A 19,783-nucleotide genomic window follows, 5' to 3' on the forward strand; every position below is an offset into this window, starting at 1 on the left:
AGCCTCCGTGAGGGGGACATTCTTTGTTGACAGACTTCCCCTAGGCTCCCATGAGGGGAGGGCGGACATGGGAGGGAATGTTGTTGTGCTGTAGGAACAACAGCAATGGCACAACAGCCTCCCCGGTTACATCATCCTTCAAAGCGTCACAAACACCAGGAACCAAGGTCCGCGTGGGGTTGCTCTAGTGCCCAGCACAGAGGCTTTAATGAAACTGGTTTGTTCCAGTCTTCGTCAGTGCTGAGGCTGCCTGCCACAGGCTTTCTCCACGAGAGCTGCCGGGAATGCTAACAGAACGGATGTGGGAATAGGGGGTGAGGAGAAGTAACATTGCCACAGAACAACTTTAAATTTAAAAAACAAAATAGCAACAACAAAAAAATTGCTCACTGTCCAAAATCAGTGTTACCTAGTCGTGTCTTCCTGCACCACGACAATAAAGAGAAAAGAAAACTAGTTAGTGCTCATTTCAGCACTTTTAAACCCTTAATACTTTTTTTGGAGGGAGGAGGTGAGGGAATTGGAGTTAAGTGACTTGCCCAAGGTCACACAGCTAGTAAGTGTCAAGTGTCTGAGACTGGATTTGAACCCAGATCCTCCTGACTCCAGGGCTGGTGCTCTATTCACTGCACCACCTAGCTGCCCCTAGCCCTCAATACTTTTGAAAATATTTTCAATCTGCTTTGGGGAAGATGTGCTGCAATCCACCTTTGCATAGGGATGTTTGTACATTTGCCTTTGATGACTAAAAAATTAACCTAATGAACAGCCAGTCTGAGGAGCACCAAAAATGTCCAAATGAGATCTAAGAAAAATCAGGCTGGAAAGGTCAGCTGGAGCCAAACTGCGGATGGCTTTAAATGGCAAAGCGAAGAGTTTTCATTTTATCCTGTGGGCAATAGGGAGCTGCTGTGGGGTTCTGAGCAAGGGAGTGAAATTATCAAACCTCTGCATTAGAAAGATCATCTTGACAGATGTGCCAAGGAGGGATTGGAGAATACTAGAAAATGGAAGCAAGGAGACAAGGACCCTTCATCTCTCCACCAGACCCAACATCCTTTTCTGCCTTGCGCACTCTGGCCCAGAGGAAAGGGTGAGATGACCAATGCCTATTGTCCCTGGCCTTTGACCTGAAAAACCACCTCATGGAGACTATGAGCATTATAGTTCACCTGCTATCCGCTACTTCCCCCAATGGCATTACAAATTACTGAGGAGTAACCTTTTTCTATACCCCATCTCCCATTTTCTCCCATCCCATCTTTCACAGTAGCACCCCTCCTATTCCCACTCCTGACTCTGCTCATCCTTTCCACTTTGTCCTCTGCAATTCCCATTCCAGAATGAATGAATGAATCAATGAGGGAATGAATGGAAAAAATGTACTGAATGAATCAATTTACTGAATGAATCAATAAGCAAATGAATGAAAATGCTTACTTCGGGCAAAGCACTGTGCTAAGTGCTGGGGATACACATGAAAAAGCGGAAATAGTCTCTCTTCTTAAGAAGCTCACATCTTAATGGGGAAGCTATCACGTAGAAGGATCCACCTGCAAGCCATCGTCCCTTAGAGTGCATTGACAAAAGAGATGATGTGTTCGTCATCTTTAATGTCATTCTCACTGATGAAAATCCATCAGTTTCTAGTGTTGAAACTTTCGACAGTGTAAAGGACTTTTATGGCAAGAATTTTCTTTTCCGGGTCTTCTGATAGCTGTGGTCTCAGCACATATATACTGAGGTTGCCAAGAGGAATCTCTGTAGTGGTTTCTGGCCAGGATGATGGCTGCAGGGGCCAGGTGGAAGCAGGCCTGGTGGTCTGGAGTGTGCTGACATTTCCAAGGCTCTGGGCTTATCTGACATGGCAATTGGTCATTAGTTGGTTTTGGTGGCGATGAGGAAGGTGGCCCTCTTTTCCACAGTGATTTTTCTCCTCAAAGATGGCTGTGGGGCCTAAGCTAAGCAGCAAGAATTGGTAGTCTAGACAGCACTGCTTTCCCCAAGGTTCTTGGGCTCAGGGTCCTGAATTTTCTCCATCAGAGTTTGATTGGAAGTGGTGGTTGAAGGGGTTTGACTTCCCTGGCATATGCTGCTGCCTCTTTCTCCCTGAGGGTTCCTTGCTGCTTCAGCTATGTTAGTGTGGAAACATATTAAAAACTTTCTTTTTAACAAAACTGAACATATTAAGAAATAATATTTTCCTTTAAAGCCCTTTCAAAACTCCTTGGATAAACTCCTGGAAAGGTGAGTGAAAAGGTTTTTCTTAGGGAAATGGATTGAGTGGTACCTTAAAACAGTAACTTTTCTCTGGTTGTCATCATTATCTCTCCATCCACCTTAAATGATTAGCAGTAGGACCTACCATTAAGACAGGGGTGGGGAACCTTCAGCCTCGAGACAACACATGGACCCCCAGGTCCTCAGGTTTGGCCCTTTGACTGGATCCAAACTTCACAGAACAAATCTCCTTCAATAAAAGGATTTGTTTTGTAAACCTTGGACTCAGTCAAAAGGCTGCCCCCAAGGACCTAGAAGGCCACATGTGGCCTTAAAGCAGCAGGTTCCCAATTTCTGGATTAAGATTTGGTTGGAAGGGAGGAGGTCCCTTTAAACTCTAGGGGTGAGGGGAGTGATCCTGTAAAGAACAAGATAGTTACCTGATTATTAGGCAATTCTGGATTCTTAACTGAAACTATATTTTTACATGTTATGATCTTTTCCTTGTTCAAGATTCCTATACATATTACTTGAAATCTTGATACACAGTCTCATGTCAGAGTGCATGGGGCAGTAATATCACTTTGGACATCTTGGTTTGATTATAGATCAATATTAAATTAAATAAAATTGTTTCTGGCAGACAAACCTAAAAACACAGAGTATAGAACAGTATATTAATTTTTTTCTTCCAAACTAGCTTGTCTGTCCTACAGATGGTAGGTAGTCAGAAGTTGGTGGGATCTGGCCCCTTCTTCACTGGTCCCTCTTTCTCCATGTGATGGGTGTCAGGCTGAGTAGGAAGCATTTTTATTTGTAAGGCCTTTAGTTTCAGGGTCCTGGGCAGTCTCCACTGAGATCTGAGCCAAAGTAGTAGTTAAATGGGCGGAAAAATCTTTGTAGCAAGTTTCATTGATAAAGGTTTCATTTCCAAGAGATATAAAGAATTGGTTCAAATTTACAAGAATAAGAACCATTCTTTAATAAACAAATGATCAAATAATATGAATAGGCAATTCTCAAGGAGAGATTCAAGCTATCAAAAGCCACATGAAAAAATGTCCCCAAATCACTAATAATTCAAGAAATATAAATTGAAGCAACTTTGAAGTTCTGTTCATACCCATCAGACTGGCAAAATTGAAAAAAAAAAAAGGAAAATAATAAACATTGGAGGGACCATGGGAAAATAGGCACATCAACGCACTCTTGGTAGAGCTGTGAATTAGTCTAGGGGTAGGAAACCTGTGGCCGTGAGGGTACATGTGGCCTTCTCAGTCCTTGGGTGTGGCCTTTTGACTGACTCCAAGTTTTACAGAACAAATCCTTTTATTAAGGTGATTTGTTCTGTGAAGTTTCGATTCAGTCAAAGGGCCAAACTTGAGGACCTAGAGGATCTAGGACATGTGGCCTTGAGGCCGCAGGTTCCCCACCCCTGGAACTTTAGACACTATGAAGGCAATTTAGGACTATGCCCCAAAGTCACTTAACTGTGCATGCCCTTTGACCAAGTGATATCACTGCTAGGCCTGTGCTCCAAAGAGATCAAAGAAAGAGGAAAAATGACAAATACATACTTACATATATGTGAAAATGCATACACACACATATATATACAAAGAATGGCTATAATTTATACATACATGTATGCATGTTTGTATGTGTATATGTAAACTATAGCCACTCCTTTAGTTACAGAAAAGAATTGGGAAACTAAATGGGTGCCCATCAGTTGGGGGAATGGCTAAATCAATTATTATATCATGAATACAATGGAATATTATTGACCTACATGTAAGCAAGAATGAAAGAGGTGGTTTTGAAGAAACTTGGGAAAACTTGTATGAACTGATATAGAGTGAAGTGATCAGAACCAGAACAATTTATACAATAGCAAGGACATCATAAAGAAAAACAACTTGGAAAGATAAGAACTTGGATCAATGCGAAGGCCAGCGATGAAGCATATTACACACCTTCTGACAGAGAGATGTGATGGATTCCAGATGCAGAATGGGATGTACGTTTTTGGACATGACTAATCTGAGAATTTGTTTTGACTATGAATATTATTTAGAAGTATTTCAGTTTTTCTTTTTGTTTTCTTTTCAATGGGGGTAGGGCAATGAAAGGGAGACAATATGAATGTTTATTAATGGAGAGAGAGAGAGAGAGAGAGAGAGAGAGAGAGGGAGGGAGGGAGAGAAAGTTTTCAAAAAGGAAAAAAAGCTACCTACAGTGTCTCTCCTCTCACTCACTCCTCAGTCAAAGCTCTGCAGTCTGGTTTCTGACCTCCTTATTCTCTAAAACACCTAGCCTACTGGATGATGTAGAGTATAGAGTATAGGTCTTGGAATCTGGAAGACCTGAATTCAAATCTTACCTGAAACAATTACCTGAAACACTCTAGGGTTACTGTGTGACCCTAGAGAAGTCACAACCTCTGTCTACCTCAGTTTCCTCAGCTGTATGAAAGGGATACTAGTACCTACCTCCCTGGGTTGTTGTGAGGATCAAATGAGATGATGTTTGTAAAACAATATATAAATGCTAGCTGATATTATTATTAAAACTGTTCTTTGGAACTCAAAGTTTTAAAAACAAACATTCAAAAACAAAAAAAAAGTTTTTGCATGCAACTAGGAAATAAGATACACAGGCAATGGGGCATAGAAATTTATCTTGCCTTACAAGAGAAGAAGGGAAAGGGGGGTGGAAGGGGAGTGGGGTGACAGAAGGGAGGGCTGACTGGGGAACAGGGCAACCAGAATATACGCCATCTTGAAGTGGGCGGGAGGGTAGAAATGGGGAGAAAATTCGTAATTCAAACTCTTGTGAAAATCAATGCTGAAAGCTAAATATATTAAATAAATTAAATTTAAAGAAAACTGTTCTTTATAAACTTACCATTGGTCTTCTAATTGCCAAACTTGATTAGTCCTCATCCTTTTTGACCTTTCTGACACTGTTGACTTCCTCTCCTCTTAGATACTCTCTCCTTTGTGGGTTTTTCCTCCTACCGTTTTCTTCTAGTTCTCCTCCTGTCTGTCTGACCACTCCTCAGTCTGCTTTGCTGGTTCCTTATCCATATCATGCCTCCTGACTATGGGTGTACACAAAGACACTGTCCAAAGTCCCCTTCCCTTCTCTTTTCTTTGTTTTCTCTGGATGACCTCATCAGCTTCCATGGATTGGATCATCATAGATCCAGTCCCAGTCTCTCCCCTGAGCTTCAGTCCCACATTACCAACTGCATCCTTGTATTTTAAACTAGATGTTCAGAGATAACTCAAAGTCAACATGTCCAAAACAGAGCTCACTATCTTTTCTCCCAAACTTACCTCTTTCAAATGTCCCTTTTTTTGTTGAAGGATTCATCATTCCTTCAGAATCCCAAGTTTATAACCCTGATAATATCTTTGATTCCTCACTATCCCTCGCTCCAATCAGTTGCCAAATCTTGTCATTTTTTTTTCTATATTTCTTGTATCTAAACCTTTCTCTTTACTCTTACAGGTACTTACTTCATTACTTAACATGATCACCTCTCACCTAGACTGTTGCAATGGCCTCCTAATTGGTCTCAAAGCTTCCCCACTCCAATCCATTTTCCACACACTGGCCAAAGTAGTATTACTTAAGCACAAAATGGACCACATCCAACTTTTTATGACCCCATTTGGAGTTTTCTTGGAAAAGGTAACTGGAGTGTTTTGCCATTTACTTCTCTAGCCCTCTTTATAGATGAGGAACTGAGGCAAATAGGGTTAAATGACTTGCCCTGAGTCACACAGCTAGCAACGATCTAAGGATGGATTTGAACTCACGAAGATGAGTTTTCCTGATTCCAAGCCCAGTGCTAACCTAGCTGCCCTGACCACAATTAGGCACATGCAAAAGATAGTAACATGGAACTTAAGGTTGTGAAATTACAAAGACTGAGATTGGCCCTAAATTAGACAGAGGGAAATGAACCTCCCTCCTTTTGTTGGCGAGGTGATGTACCAAGAGTATGGAATTTTGTTTGTTGTCAGACCCAGTGACTGTGTTCTTTGTCAGTTAGTTTTGCTTAATATTTTAATTCATTTCAAAGGAAGGCTCCCTGAAGGTGAGGTCTAGAAATGACTAAGATATAAAAATGAAGAGCATCAATAAAACTTTAAAAATAAATGAATGGGGAAAGTGGCCCAAACTGAGTCACTGAGCCTGTTCCAATTTATAGAGCACACTTTCCCAAGAATGAGACAACTTCCTGTGGCTGTATGACCTAGACTCTAGTTATTGCCCAAAGGGTGAGAGCAAGAAAGGATGGAAGTGACTAGGAGCCCCTGAGTCAAACTGAGATCCTACATTTTACTCCTTTTAAATAGAACACAAAGTGATTCTTATGAAAGCAAATACTATACCATGAAAATAATTATGTCTTCCCTGTGAAATCAATCTTTTTTAAGTGAAAAAATCTCATTTGTGTACAGAGTAGGCACTCAGAAAATGCTGAGTTGAATTGTTTCTTGATTACTAAAATTCAATTCTTCACAAGAGCCTTTGACATGACCCAGAAAGTGAAAAGCAAAAGTTCTTTGCAATCAATGCTGACTGACTACAGGGCATGTATTTTAATTTGTAGAGTAAATTCGTTTTGCAAACTAGAGTCTTTCCCAATGTTTTATGGAAGGAGAACTTCAGTGAAAACTGTCTAGATGTATTTTAGGAGTTAGAGAATAGTCTTAGGCATTTGAAATGCCTTTACTAAAGTTTCTATCAATTGGGAGCTGACTTTAGAGAAGTTTGCCAAGAATCTGTTCTTGAAGCATACTTTTATTTTCCTTTCCCAGAGTTTCAATTCTGGGCCTTAGCTCATATTGAATACCTATAAACGTACCTTCTTACCTTTACAAGTAGTTCAGGGGCCTAAAGGGCTCTGTGAAAATAAAGTCATCTTGGGAGGGGTAGGAAGAGTGTAGGAAGATACACACCATGCAGTGAATATTCAGATCCCTGAAATGGGACTCAAATAGTCTCCTGCTTAAGGCTTAACCCGCCAGGTAAAGGTGTTATCAGGGGAGTGTTGGAAGAACCAGGATCTTGATTTGATCTCTTATTTCTAAATCCCCATAAGGATCATCTGTGTGATAGCAGGGTTCCACACTATTTCTTGTGTGTGTGTGTTTGCATGTGTGTGTATATATGTGTATGCATATATACACACACACACGTGTGTATATGCATATATACATATGTGTGTATATGTATATACATATATGTGAGCATATGTATATATATTTACATGCACATATATGTATTTAGCTTTAATAAAAGTTTACATTTGTAAAGTTAATTTTACTAACATTCCTCTATTTTATTATATACAGTATATAATTAGTCAACTTTTATATGGTGTTTAAAGTTTTGTAAATTATTGAAATACGTCAACTCATTTGCTTCTTGCCTGAGTATGTGCTAATTTTATGTTAATTTTGCAAATGGAAAGACTAAGACTCAGACAACTTAAGCAACTTGCCCATGGTGGTGATAATGGCGATGGAGCTTGGATTTATACTCTACTAACTCTGAATCTATCACTCTTTTTTTTTTGTTCCTCACTTTGTCTTTTTTTAAAAACTTATTTAATTATTTTTAGTTTTCAACATTCATTTCCCTAGGCTTTTGAGTTCTCAATTTTCTCCCCCTCTGTCCCCTCCCCACCGCCCCAAGGTGGCATGCAATCTGATAAAGGCTCTACGTATGCATTCATACTAAACATATTTTCACATTGGTCATGATGTAAAGTATTAGAATCAATGGGAGAAACCATGGCTCTATGACATTTCAATAGGAACTTCCACAACAACAACAGCAACAAACAACAGCGAAAACCACCACTCACTCCAAGAATTATCAGGGGAGCCTACTGAGCTCCAAGTGAACTCCCCAGAACTGAAGGAGCCCATCCAGCGCTGAGTTCAGTCAGAACAGGAATAGGGCCAAAACTCAATACTTAACACCAGACTCTTAAACTGAAGGAGTCTTTGTGGGTCCAGGGGGAGGGTCCCCCCAGGGATGGCTTAATGACCTCTCCCCACCTTGATTCCCCGATAAAATGTTATTTAAACATCAGACTGAACCAATCTAGTGATGTTCCTGGAATGCTGTTTAAAGTTCATTGAAATCATAGCAAAAGTAAATGTCAGTGCCCACGGGCTTAAGAAGCCAGAGAGTTTTGTCTTCCAAGGCTTGTATAATACTTAATAACAACACGACACAGAATGCTTCACCCTTTCTAGAAATGTGCTTTTGGTATGTCATTGTATTTCTATTTCATCGGAAATTTAATTTGAGAGCTGAATTGCTTTTTTTCCCTTTTCAATTGATTTTTTAAGAAGGAGGCTATAACAGCTTTTTTTCCTCATTTATTTCTTTGCTCTAAGGACCTGGGAAATCTTCAAGGATAGGATTTAAGTTTTTGTGCTTCAACAGCTCATTTTTAAGCTATGTGAACTCTGGACATGTTTAATTAAAGGCCCATGAGTAACAGTCAGACTCTCTCATTGATTCACTTCTTAACACACACACACACACACACACACACACACACACACAGCAATCTGATACAGAAGAAAGCAATATGTGGTATCTCAAAGAGGTCCAGTTCCATTATATCTCTTGGGGACTCAGTTTACTTATCTGCAAAATGACAGGATAAAACTAGATCAGGGGTTCTTTAGTTGAAGTTTATAAATTCAGTTTTTTTGTAATATATTTTAATAATTGTATTTCAATGCAATTTTCTTTCATAGTCCTATGTATTTTATTTTATACATTTAAAAACTTTTTTCTGTGAAAGTCTCTATAACTTCTCCAGACTACCCAAGGGGATCACACAAAGAAGGTTGAGAACCCCTGGGCCAGATGATCTATTCCTTTTCAACTCTAAATCCTATAATTCTTCTTCCCTCAGAGCTTGGGGGAGACTTTGGAGATCATCTGGTCCAAGCTTATTTAAAAGGTGAAGAAACTAGAGTCAATGACTCACCCAAGGTCATACATACAGTAACTAGTAAAGTCAGGATTAGAACTCAGGTCATTTGGCTCCTGATCTAATGTTCTTTCCCCTACCCCAAGCTCCCTCTTGGGACAAATCCAATTAAACAAAACATGGAGGAAAATCCAGAATAGAACAGATGTTAGATACCTAAAAGTTCAATTTACCTAAGAGCTAATTTCAATGTAAGCCCAGAAATACATTTAAAGTCTCCTCTCCTCACTCACAAAGCACCTTCTAGGATTTATGGCAGCTAAAGTAAAAAGGAAGGACTTTTTCTTTTCCATGTCCAGTGTTGAGTCCCCCTTACTTCATTCCAGAAATGTCCTGGACTCTCAGGAATCTCTGCCCCACATCTTCTCGATCCCAACCTTTGTATCTGGTCCTACTTAGAGGCAAAGTAGCTGTTACCAAGAGGGTGATTGGAGGGATGGTGAAAGGCCTTTTCTGCTCCAAAATGCCTTCCTTGGCTTGACATTCTCACCAAGAGAGTCATTAATGGGTTAAGTACAGGTGGAAGCTGGGGGACATTGTCTCTGGCCCCTGGAGAATACCCATGTTACTTGGGAAATGAGGGAAGGCCTTAGTTGGGGGAAGAGAGGAGAGATAGTTTTTTCCTCTTACTCTGTCCCATTAGCACAGATGAGGTTATCAGATCTGCTCATTTTTTTGCTGTGCTTGGAAGGTGCTTACCTTTAAGATTTGATAGATCTGTGATCTTTTCAGTGTGGGTGATCCTTCCACTCATGCATGGCATGATCCCTTCACACCTTCTCAACTTGTATGATTCTCATCTTTTCAAGAGTTCCTCATGGAACAACGATCCATCATACTGGAGGCCTTCCTCTGGTTCTCTTCAGTCTTAGGGGCAGCATTGCTGCCCTCCATTCATTCATTTGGGATCCTTCACTGTCACTACATGGCTACTTTGCTTCAGAAAGACAGCTGCCTATGCAGTTGAAGGGCACTTTAAGAACTTCATTTAAAAATATCTTCCCCTCTGAAGCCTGAAATTCTACAATTAGTCATTCACACATGGTAAATGCTACCCTCTCTCTACATTCCTCTTTTTAAATTCAAATACTCCAGGGAGGGGCAACACGTTAAATTTGGGCAGGAAGGAAGGCAGGAAGGAGGGAAAGGAAGACGGGAGGGAGGGAAAGAGGGAGGGAGGAAGGAAGGAAAGAAGGAAGGAAGGGAGGGAGGGAGGCAGGGACGGAGGGAGGGAGAGAGAAACAGAGGAAGAGAGGGAAGAAGGAAGGAAGGAAAGAAAGAAAGAAAGAAAGAAAGAAAGAAAGAAAGAAAGAAAGAAAGAAAGAAAGAAAGAAAGAAAGAAACAATTATCATATGCTTATTATGCGATGGTCACTGTGCTAAACACTTTACAACTATTATCTCATTCGATCCTCACAACAACCCTGGAAGGTATCACCATTTTACAATTAAAAAAAAACCCAGGCAAAGAATGGCTAAGTGATTTGCCCAGGGTCACACAGCTAGTTGAATGTCTGAAGCTGGATTTGAACTCAGGTCCTCCTGACTTCAGGCCCAGTGGTCTATCTCCTGTGCCACCTAGTTGCCTCAAGGATAGGTAAGAAGGCAGACAACAGAGGTAGGGGGCTATCTAAAATAACCTTTCCCATCTACTTCATAATCTCATTTAAAGTTGGCCCCAAACTTCCCTAAGATTTTTGTCTTTCTTCCTCCCTGTTTCCACCTCCCATTCCCTCTCTGCCAGATTTGCTCAGTCTTGCTGCCTTTTTCAGGAATTACACTGGTCTCTTGCACCTCATACAAAGGGTTGTTAGATTTAGACTCTGGAACCACATGAAGCGATATCTGCACCACTGAGTGGTCCTGGCCTTCTGTAATTACTAAGGCCAAACTCCTTTGAGTGATTGCAGGTATCTTCCATTAGGTAATGCAGTATCCTGGGGCTTGATGCAATTAATTCAATGTCACCTGCAAATTGGAACAGCTAGAGGACCTCACCATCAGTGGAGAATTTCTCTCCAAACTCCAGTCTGCTCTGGATGTCTCCATCACAGGAGTGAATAGCTTTGCCGCTTCCACCACAATCTTGTCAACAGCCTTGCTGCCCACATCAGAGACCATGTCCTAGAAGTAAAGGTTCTTAACCTGGGATCCTGGATTGATTTCATGGGGTCCATGAGCTTGGAAAAAAATTACCTCTCTATTTCCTTTATAATTGCATGTAGTTAATTTTTTTTTTGGGCAGGGCAATTGGGGTTAAGTGACCTGCCCAAGGTCACACAGCTAGTACATGTGTCAAGTGTCTGAGGCTGGATTTGAACTCAGGTCCTCCTGACTCCAGGGCCGGTGCTCTACTCACTGCGCCACCTAGCTGCCCCACATGTATTTAATTTTATGCATTTAAAAGCATTATGCTGAGAAAGGCTCCATAGACATCCCCAGACTTCCAAAGGGGCCCGGGACTCAAAAAAGTTTAAGAAGCCCTGCTTTAAGAAACCACAATGAGATGCCCCTTTCCTGATCTGTGACTGCCTTTTCTGGAAACCCCCAGGCTCCAGCCTTCTCTTTGCTCCCTCCTCTCCAGTCATCTCCTCCACAGAAATGAACTTTACTTCTTTCTCACCCCTTCCAGTTCTGGAACAATGAACCATGATCAAATCAACTGTAAAATTGTTCCAGGATGCCAGGATGCCAACTTACTCCCCAAAGGCTCTACTCAGTGTTCCAGTGTCCCTCCTTGGCCACAATTCCCCTGTATGTATTGTCCAGAGGTCCTCTAGGTCCTCAAGTGTGGCCCTTTGATTGCATCAAGGCCATATGTGGCCTCGAGGCTGCAGGTTCCCCACCCCTAACCCCATTAGAATATAAGCTCCTTGAGTGCAGGTCTTTTGCTTATTTGTAGCCTGAGCATCTAGCATAGTACTTGGCACATAAAAAGAGATTAATAAATATTTTTTCATTTATTCATTCCCTTATTCCTTTATTCAGTAAGTCTCACTCCAGGCAGGCATTCCCACCAGCATATACCACTTGTAAATCCTAGGCTAGGCAATCTCAGAGCATCCCTTCCTTTACAGGAGCCTCACAGCAGCTCCTCAGTTGAGCTAGATCCCTTCACTGTTGGTATCCCCTAAAGCTCAGCCCTGGGCCCTGTCTCCTCTTTCTCTGCTCTCTAGTCAGCACCTATGAGCTCAATTATCATCACTGTGTAGATCTGCCATGTATGATTATCTAGTTCTAACTACCTATTGTGCATTTCCAACTGGTTTCCTACAGACATCTCAAACTCAACTTGTCCAAAACAGTGTTCATTATCTTTTCCCCAGAACCCTTTCCTCTAACTCCCCAAGTTCTACACCCCTATCTTTCCAGTCACCTTAGGTTCACAACCTCAGAATCAACCTTGACTCTTCATTCTTCCTCACCCTCCATATCCAACAGTGCAAAGTCTAGTTGATTTTATTTCTACAACATCCTTTGCCTTTGTTCACACAGCCTCTACCCTAGCTTTGGCTCTTACCCCTTCTCACCTGAATTATGTATTGTGAGATCTTCCGAATTATTTTCTATTCCTCAAGTCTCCCCCAATCCTATCTATCCTCCAAGTAGCTGTCAAGGTGATTTTTCTAAAAGTCCTATCTGACTAGGCCAGGCTCCTGCTGAGAAATCCCCAATTCTGAGAAATCTTTCAAGGCTTCTAGGAAAGGGGTCCTTAATCAATATCTGTGATGTAGATTCCCTTGGGCATTCTGGAGAAGCTTGTGGACCTCTTCTCAGAATAATGTTTTTAAATGCATAAAACAAAATACAAAGGATTATAAAAGAAATCAATTATATTGAAATAGTTATCAAAATGTTAAAAGTTCATGAACCTCAGGTTAAGAATCTCTTCTTTAGGATAAATTAAACGACAACAATAACAGCAACAGCTTTTGGGGCATTTAAAGCCTTTTCCAATGTGCCTCTGGCCTGCTTTTGTAGCTTATTAGGCCTTACTCTCCTTCCTGCGCTCACAGGCCCAGCCAAATGTCCTATATACCATTTCTTTAACATCCCTGTGCCTTTACACAGGCTGTCCCACAGACCCAAAATGCTATCCCTCCTCAGCTCTTCCTCAGACTTTTTAACTTCTTTCTGAAGTGCTGCTTCCTATATGAAACTTCTCCTAATCTCTCCCCGTGAGCTACTGTCCCTCTCAAAATGACTTTATATTTGCTTCCTACATATTATGGATGTACTTATCTGTGCATGTGCAATTTCCTCTGATAGAATACAAGTTCCTTGACAGCAGAGACTTTTTGTCTTTCTATCATTTGTATCATTACACTGTGAGCTCCTTAAGGGCAGGACTATATTTTGCTTTTCCTTTGTTTCCCTGATGCTAAGCACAGCGTCTGGCACATAGTAGGTGTTTAATAAGTGCTTATTAGCTATCATTTGTTTTTGTTATCATTGCTGGCACAAAAGGCCCCGCCTGCTTTTCATAATTGATACCTTCAAGCTGAAGCCTTTTCCAGGTTTCCAACACTTATGATGTCATAGAACTTAGAGGTGGAAGGATCCAATCTTTTATATAATAGATGAGGAAACTGATCCCAAGAAAAAAGCTAATTTGCCCCAGTTGGCACAAGTCATAAGTAGCAGAGTTGTACTTTGAACTCAGTTCCTCTGACTCTAAATGCAGTGATCTCTCTATGCTGCCTTGTTGCCCAGACTCCTTACGTCTGTGTCTGATTCTTGCTGTCCAGATTGCTTCCTTGAATTTTGGGCTCATCACCTGTGTCGGCCTTCAATTCCTACCTGAACCTTCAAGCCATCAATGAGTCCTTGGTTTGAGCCAATTACCTGGGAATGACCTTCAACATCTGTATGTACCCCAAGTCAAGACTACTTGCCTGCTCTATACCCCTGAGTCCTCCTGGGTCTAGACTTCTCTGAAGCCTATGCACTATTTTGTACCCATATCTGCAGTAGATTAATATCTTGCCTCTAATGTAAATTAGCACACATACAGTATGCTCCAGGAAATGCACTACATCTACAATTTACAAAGAAAGGAAGTTTCTATACAGATAATTCTCTACACATGAAATTATAGGTTGAAACCTCCCCCTTCCCAAAGGCCCCATTTTGTTGCCAGTTTCCTACATCTGCATCCTGCTTCTGCTGCCCATGGACTGACAAGATGTCACTAACGGATCAGCACTGCTTTTTTTTTTTACTAATAACATGGCTTATTCTCTCACAAATCTTTCATAATCTTAATTAGCATCACTGGATCCTTTCAATAGGAAAGAGGCACAAGGGGAGAGAGAGATAGAATTCATGCCTTTCTTTTGTGTAATAAGAAAGTCCCAAATAAGATTTCCAAGTGTTCATGGAGAAGTTCAAATTAGTAATCATGAAGAGAATATCACTTCAACAAAAATGCAGTTTAAGAAACATTTATTAAACATCTACTATGTATAAGCCACAGTGTGAGACACTGGGGAGATATAAAGACAAAAATTAGCATTCCATGCCTTCAAATCTCTGACATTCTACTGCAGGGTTATAACATGTACGCAGATAAGAAAATACAACGTAAACTGGGGAGAGCAAGATGAGGGACAACTGAGGGAATCAGGAGAGCCTTCATGAGGGAGATAGCACCTAAGCAGGATTGTGGAAGGATGAGAAAGATCCTAAGACATGGAGATGAGCCAGAACTGGGAGAGAGATGGCTTCTGTGAGGGTGTGGGGCAGGGGTGGGGAACCTGCTGCCTCAAGGCCACATGTGGCCCTCTAGGTCCTCAAGTGCAGCCCTTTGACTGAATCCAAACTTCACAGAACAAATCCCTTCTATGAAAGGATTTGTTCTGTTAAACTTGGACTCGTCAAAAGGCTGCACCTAACGACCTAGAAGGCCACATGTGGCCTTGAGGCTGCAGGTTCCCCACTCCTGGTCTACGTTAAGGAGATGTTTAGTTTAGGGAATAATTAAACTGGAACAGAGGAGTGTGTGAAACATGTAGCACAGATATGCCAGGTATTCCTGGGCATACTGTAATGATTAAAAAAAATTGGAGGGGCTGAATTTTGCATTGTTAAAATTTATATTTTTAAAGTCAAGTTTTGTTGTTAATTTTAAAAATTAAATTTAGTTTATTTAGCTTGTGTGTTCAATAAATATTCACCCTAAAATATGAAAATAAAAATTCTCTGGCTACACAACCTATTGAAATATGCTATATACACCTATGGTACGAAGGCAAGTAAAATAAAATGTCTAGAAATCCAGGTTGTAGAGAGCTTTAAATGCTAGTTGGGGGAGTTGGTAATTTATTTTAGAAGCAATAGGGAGTCACTGAAGACATTCAAACAGGAGAGTGACAGATCAATGCCTTAGGAAAACTATTTTGGCATTGTGTTAAGATGAACTAGAGCAGAGAGAGACTAGAAGACGTAAACCAATTACCAGGGTATTTAAGTAGAAACAGAAATTCTAATATAAATGTTTCAAGCATTACTAGCCTTGCTGGAGAGTTGCTAGATATTTGTGGTAGAGTGTTTTTTTTTCTGACTGAAAAGCAAATGTTTATGACCATTCTAATAGATCTAGACAATATTGATATAGGGCACACAAGATTTAGACAAGTTAAAAAGGCATTAGTTAAGGGCAAAATATTTTATGGTATACCTAATTTAATGACATTTCAAGGCTAATTACAGCTTGGTGATGGGAGGCCTGTAGAGGAAAACTACATAAACAAGTCAGGTTATGTATTTGCCTAGAAGATTCATTTACCCCTTCTTTCTACTTTCCTTTTTTCTTCAGCTGCTCTACAAAGTAATCGTTGCAAGCCACTGTCAGGGCAGCCACCATAACTACAAACTCATTAAAGTCCACTTCGTTGTCTTTGTTGGCATCCAGATCCTTCATAATCTTGTCAACCAATTCAGGATCCTTCTGGCACTGAAAAGGAAAAAAAAAAAGAAATTTCCAGCTCTCAGATTTTTTTTGGGGGGGGTACACAATAGCTCACAAATACCATCTGGTATTTACAGCTGGTATTTACATTGAAGATTTCATCATGCAAAGACATTTTCTGTGTGCGTGGTGGTGTCCTTGGTGCTGAACACTCTGATTTAGACAGACCCAGTCCCACCCTCTAAGACCTTATCATCACAGCACAGTTTGGAATGAACACAAAAACAATCTCCCAATAACAGAATTTTTCTTTTATGAACTACAACATAGATAAGAAAATAGCTTATTTTATAGTCACTTAAGGGGTATTTTCAGGATGCAAAGGATATCTGTGTTTGGGAGGGAGTCAAGATATATTTGGGCTTAGAAAAGATGAAGACCCATAGAGGTCCCTACCTCTTCTCTGATTAGTGTTTACTTCATTGTGATTCATTTTCTCCAGTTGTGAATAAGGCCTTAGAATCATGGGAACATAAATTTAGAGCAAAAACAGACCTTTGAAGTTATCTAATTTAATCCCCTCATTTTACTGATAAGGGAACTGAGGACCAAAGAAGTTATGAGACTTCCCCAAGGAGGTGCTGGAAGTAAGCTGGGATTCTAACTCAGATCCTATGACTCCAGATTGAGGGCTTTTTCCACCATACCCTACTATCTCCCTTCTCACATAATATTATTATCCACCACTAATAAAGCCTGTGAAATTTACATTTGATCAAAACTAGCTGGACAGAAACAAAATTGTCCTCAAATGCATTGGTATATCAAGTTTGATTTTCAGCTATTGAGTGTCTAGTCCTTAGTTTCATGCAATAATGTAACAGTTGAAAGTTTGAAATAAACTTTGAAAAATAAAGTTTGAAATAAAGCAAAACCAGATATTGTAGGGTCTAGCACAGAGCCTTGCACACAGTAGGTGTCTAACAAATGCTCACTGAATTGCATGCAATCTTGAACAAAGGCTATGTAGAATATTATATCTTGTTTTTTAAAATATATATTAAGCCTGAGTGCAAAATGTACAGACTCCATCACAACAAGATCCATATAATTACTGGTCACATTTCATAAGGGTTTTGAAGTCTTACAAAATTCTTTATTCATAATAATGTCTTGTCTGAGCATCCTGGTTGTGCTCACATCAATTCAAGGCAGCTCCCCCATGTCATAAGATAGGACTTTTTCATCAGGACAGTGCCGCAATCTGTTAATGGGAGGCCTTCTCCATAGATTTATTGAATCTTGCCAATTTGAGAAGAGTATCTGTTTGCTATGCACCTGGTCTCCTGAGCTGGCTCCTATGCCAGACACACCCCCAGCTATTGATTCCAATCAGCTTGTGCCAAGTTGACGCAGCTTTCCAAATCTTAGTCATTCACTACACAAAATTGACTTCTCCCCCATCTCTCGTAAGGAAGCCTATATTTTAATCAACTGAAGAGCAAGCTGCATGAAATGTCACCATCCATGACTTAAATCCTGGCCTCGCTGAATCATACCCAATACAACTTTGCTACCAGCTAGGCATGGCTCCCTGCTTTGCCGGTTGAATTGCCATCAGGATGACAGGATTATCAATCAATTCATCAACAAGCATTTATCATCAGCAATATTCCAGGCACTATGTGGGATGCTGAGGACACAAACACACAAAAATGAAGCAATCCCTGAGCTCAAAGAACTTATATTCCACCTGAGGAGTCAATATGCCCATATGTAAACAGAGATAAAAAGTTAAAGAAGTCAATATGAAGTCATTTCAGATGGAGACACTAGCATCTGGAAGGATCTAGAAAGCCTCATAGAGGGAGGCGTAGGAGCTGAGTTTTAAAGAAGACGAGGGATCGAAGTTTTAGAACTGGTAGGCACTTTGGTCGTCTTCCACTTTCAGCTCTCTCCCTTTCTTGCTCTGCTCCCAGATGTACAGTGCAAAGAGCATTGACTCTAGAAAGACCTAGGTTCAAAGTCTGCCTCTGACACTACCTGTGTGACCTTGGTTAAGTCACTCGGCCTCCCTTGGCCTCAGTTTTCTCATCTACAAAATAGGGAGGTTGGACTAGATGGCTTCCAAAGTCCCCTCTGGCTTTAGGGCTATAATAGACAAACTAAAATGGGTTGGGGGGGTGAGTGAAAGAAGTCTTAGGGCAAACCTTAACCACATGTATCATGAAATGCACACATACTTGATGCTGGGCTTTCAATTTTATGTATGTTTATAAATATATGTATATGTCTATATCTGTCTATCTATTTATCTATCTGTCTGTCTGTCTGTCTGCCTATCTATCTATCTATCTGCCTGCCTGCCTATCTATCTAACCACCTATCTGTCTGTCTATCTACCTGTCTGTCTATCTATCTATCTGTCTGTCTGTCTGTCTGTCTATGTATCTGCCTGCCTGCCTATCTAACTGCCTACCTGTCTGTCTATCTACCTGTCTGTCTATCTATCTTTCTATCTATCTATCTGTCTATCTGCCTATCTATCTATCTACTACTTACCTACCTACCTACCTAGCTACGTGTATTTGAAGCTCCAGGACCAGTTGACATTTTGTCAAATTACAAGATCCAGAAGAAACAACAGGAGAACATGCAACTCCTGTCCCTGGAACTGCCTCCATTTACCTCCGATTGAAGGAAAGAGAGGAAAGAAAAGCTCACTTACTGATAGGAAGTCAGTGAGCTCACTCTGGAGCAGTAGCTTCAACTCCCCTTTGTTGAGCTTGAATATGTCCCCTTCTTTGCTGGAGTAACAGTGGAAGATTTTAATGAGGGTGTCCATGGCCTTCTCTAGCTGGGTAGGCATGGCAGTCAGCAGGACAGCTTGCAGGATCTGGCACCAACCTGAGACTCCAAGCAAGCCTGATGGAAGGTGACCAAAGCAGAGGGTGAAGATCTGAAACTGCTGGGAAAACAGAACATTCCAATAGAACCCTGAGACATTTGAGAAATGAGAGGTGATTATCAGACTCAAGTAATCATTTTAACAAGTTTTCGTTTCACTCTAGAGCAAACTGCAAAAAACAGGTTAGGTGGATGAGCGAGGTTAGGTTTTACCTCCCAAAGTATACCTCTTACAGATTTGTTCCGCAAGCTAGTAAACAAGCAGTAATTTATTACATAATTATTTTGGAAACAAAGATCCTTCCTCCCCACCAAAAAAGAATATATTTGGCTTCATACCTTTTCGGATAACACACTTCAGTGCCAACAGGTAGGTACACCTAACCCGAATGCATTTGACCGGAGTTCCACCCAGCACGCATCAACTCCCCTGGTGAATAGATGAAAATCACCAGTAACAGGAGATGCAGCCAAGGGAACCTTCTCTCCAGTTATTTGTCCAGAATGAGCAGGTGAGCACCCAGATGCCTCATGTGGCCATGAAGAAAGGGCTGGGAGTCCTTTGCCTGCATCTTGTTGGGGGTGGGGAGGGGAAGAGAAGGGAAAAGAGGAAGCGTGACCTACCATTATAGCACAAGCGTCAGAAATGCAATTAGTTGCTAGGAAGTTGATGACTGGGAAGATAGCTAAATATAGAGAAGAGGTGAAGG

General features: G+C 40.9%; 1 protein-coding gene across 1 annotated transcript; it reads right to left on the minus strand.

The window, feature by feature from the left end:
* Positions 1-16,052: 16,052 nt before the first annotated feature.
* Positions 16,053-19,035, minus strand: S100Z (S100 calcium binding protein Z). Its single transcript, XM_036750043.1, has 2 exons — positions 18,895-19,035; positions 16,053-16,211 (listed from the first exon to the last, which is right to left on the minus strand). The coding sequence occupies exons 1-2, from the start codon at positions 19,033-19,035 to the stop codon at positions 16,053-16,055; spliced, it is 300 nt and encodes a 99-aa protein (XP_036605938.1).
* Positions 19,036-19,783: the final 748 nt, after the last annotated feature.

The sequence above is a fragment of the Trichosurus vulpecula genome, chromosome 1, assembly GCF_011100635.1.
Source record: "Trichosurus vulpecula isolate mTriVul1 chromosome 1, mTriVul1.pri, whole genome shotgun sequence".
In the NCBI taxonomy this organism is placed as follows: domain Eukaryota; kingdom Metazoa; phylum Chordata; class Mammalia; order Diprotodontia; family Phalangeridae; genus Trichosurus; species Trichosurus vulpecula.

Excerpts from the sequence above, each read along its gene's own strand:
- S100Z (XM_036750043.1), bottom strand. The coding sequence starts at position 19,035 with ATGCCTACCCAGCTAGAGAAGGCCATGGACACCCTCATTAAAATCTTC. Across the intron at positions 16,212-18,894 it reads AGCTCACTGACTTCCTATCA|TGCCAGAAGGATCCTGAATT; the intron begins GTAAGTGAGCTT and ends TTTCCTTTTCAG.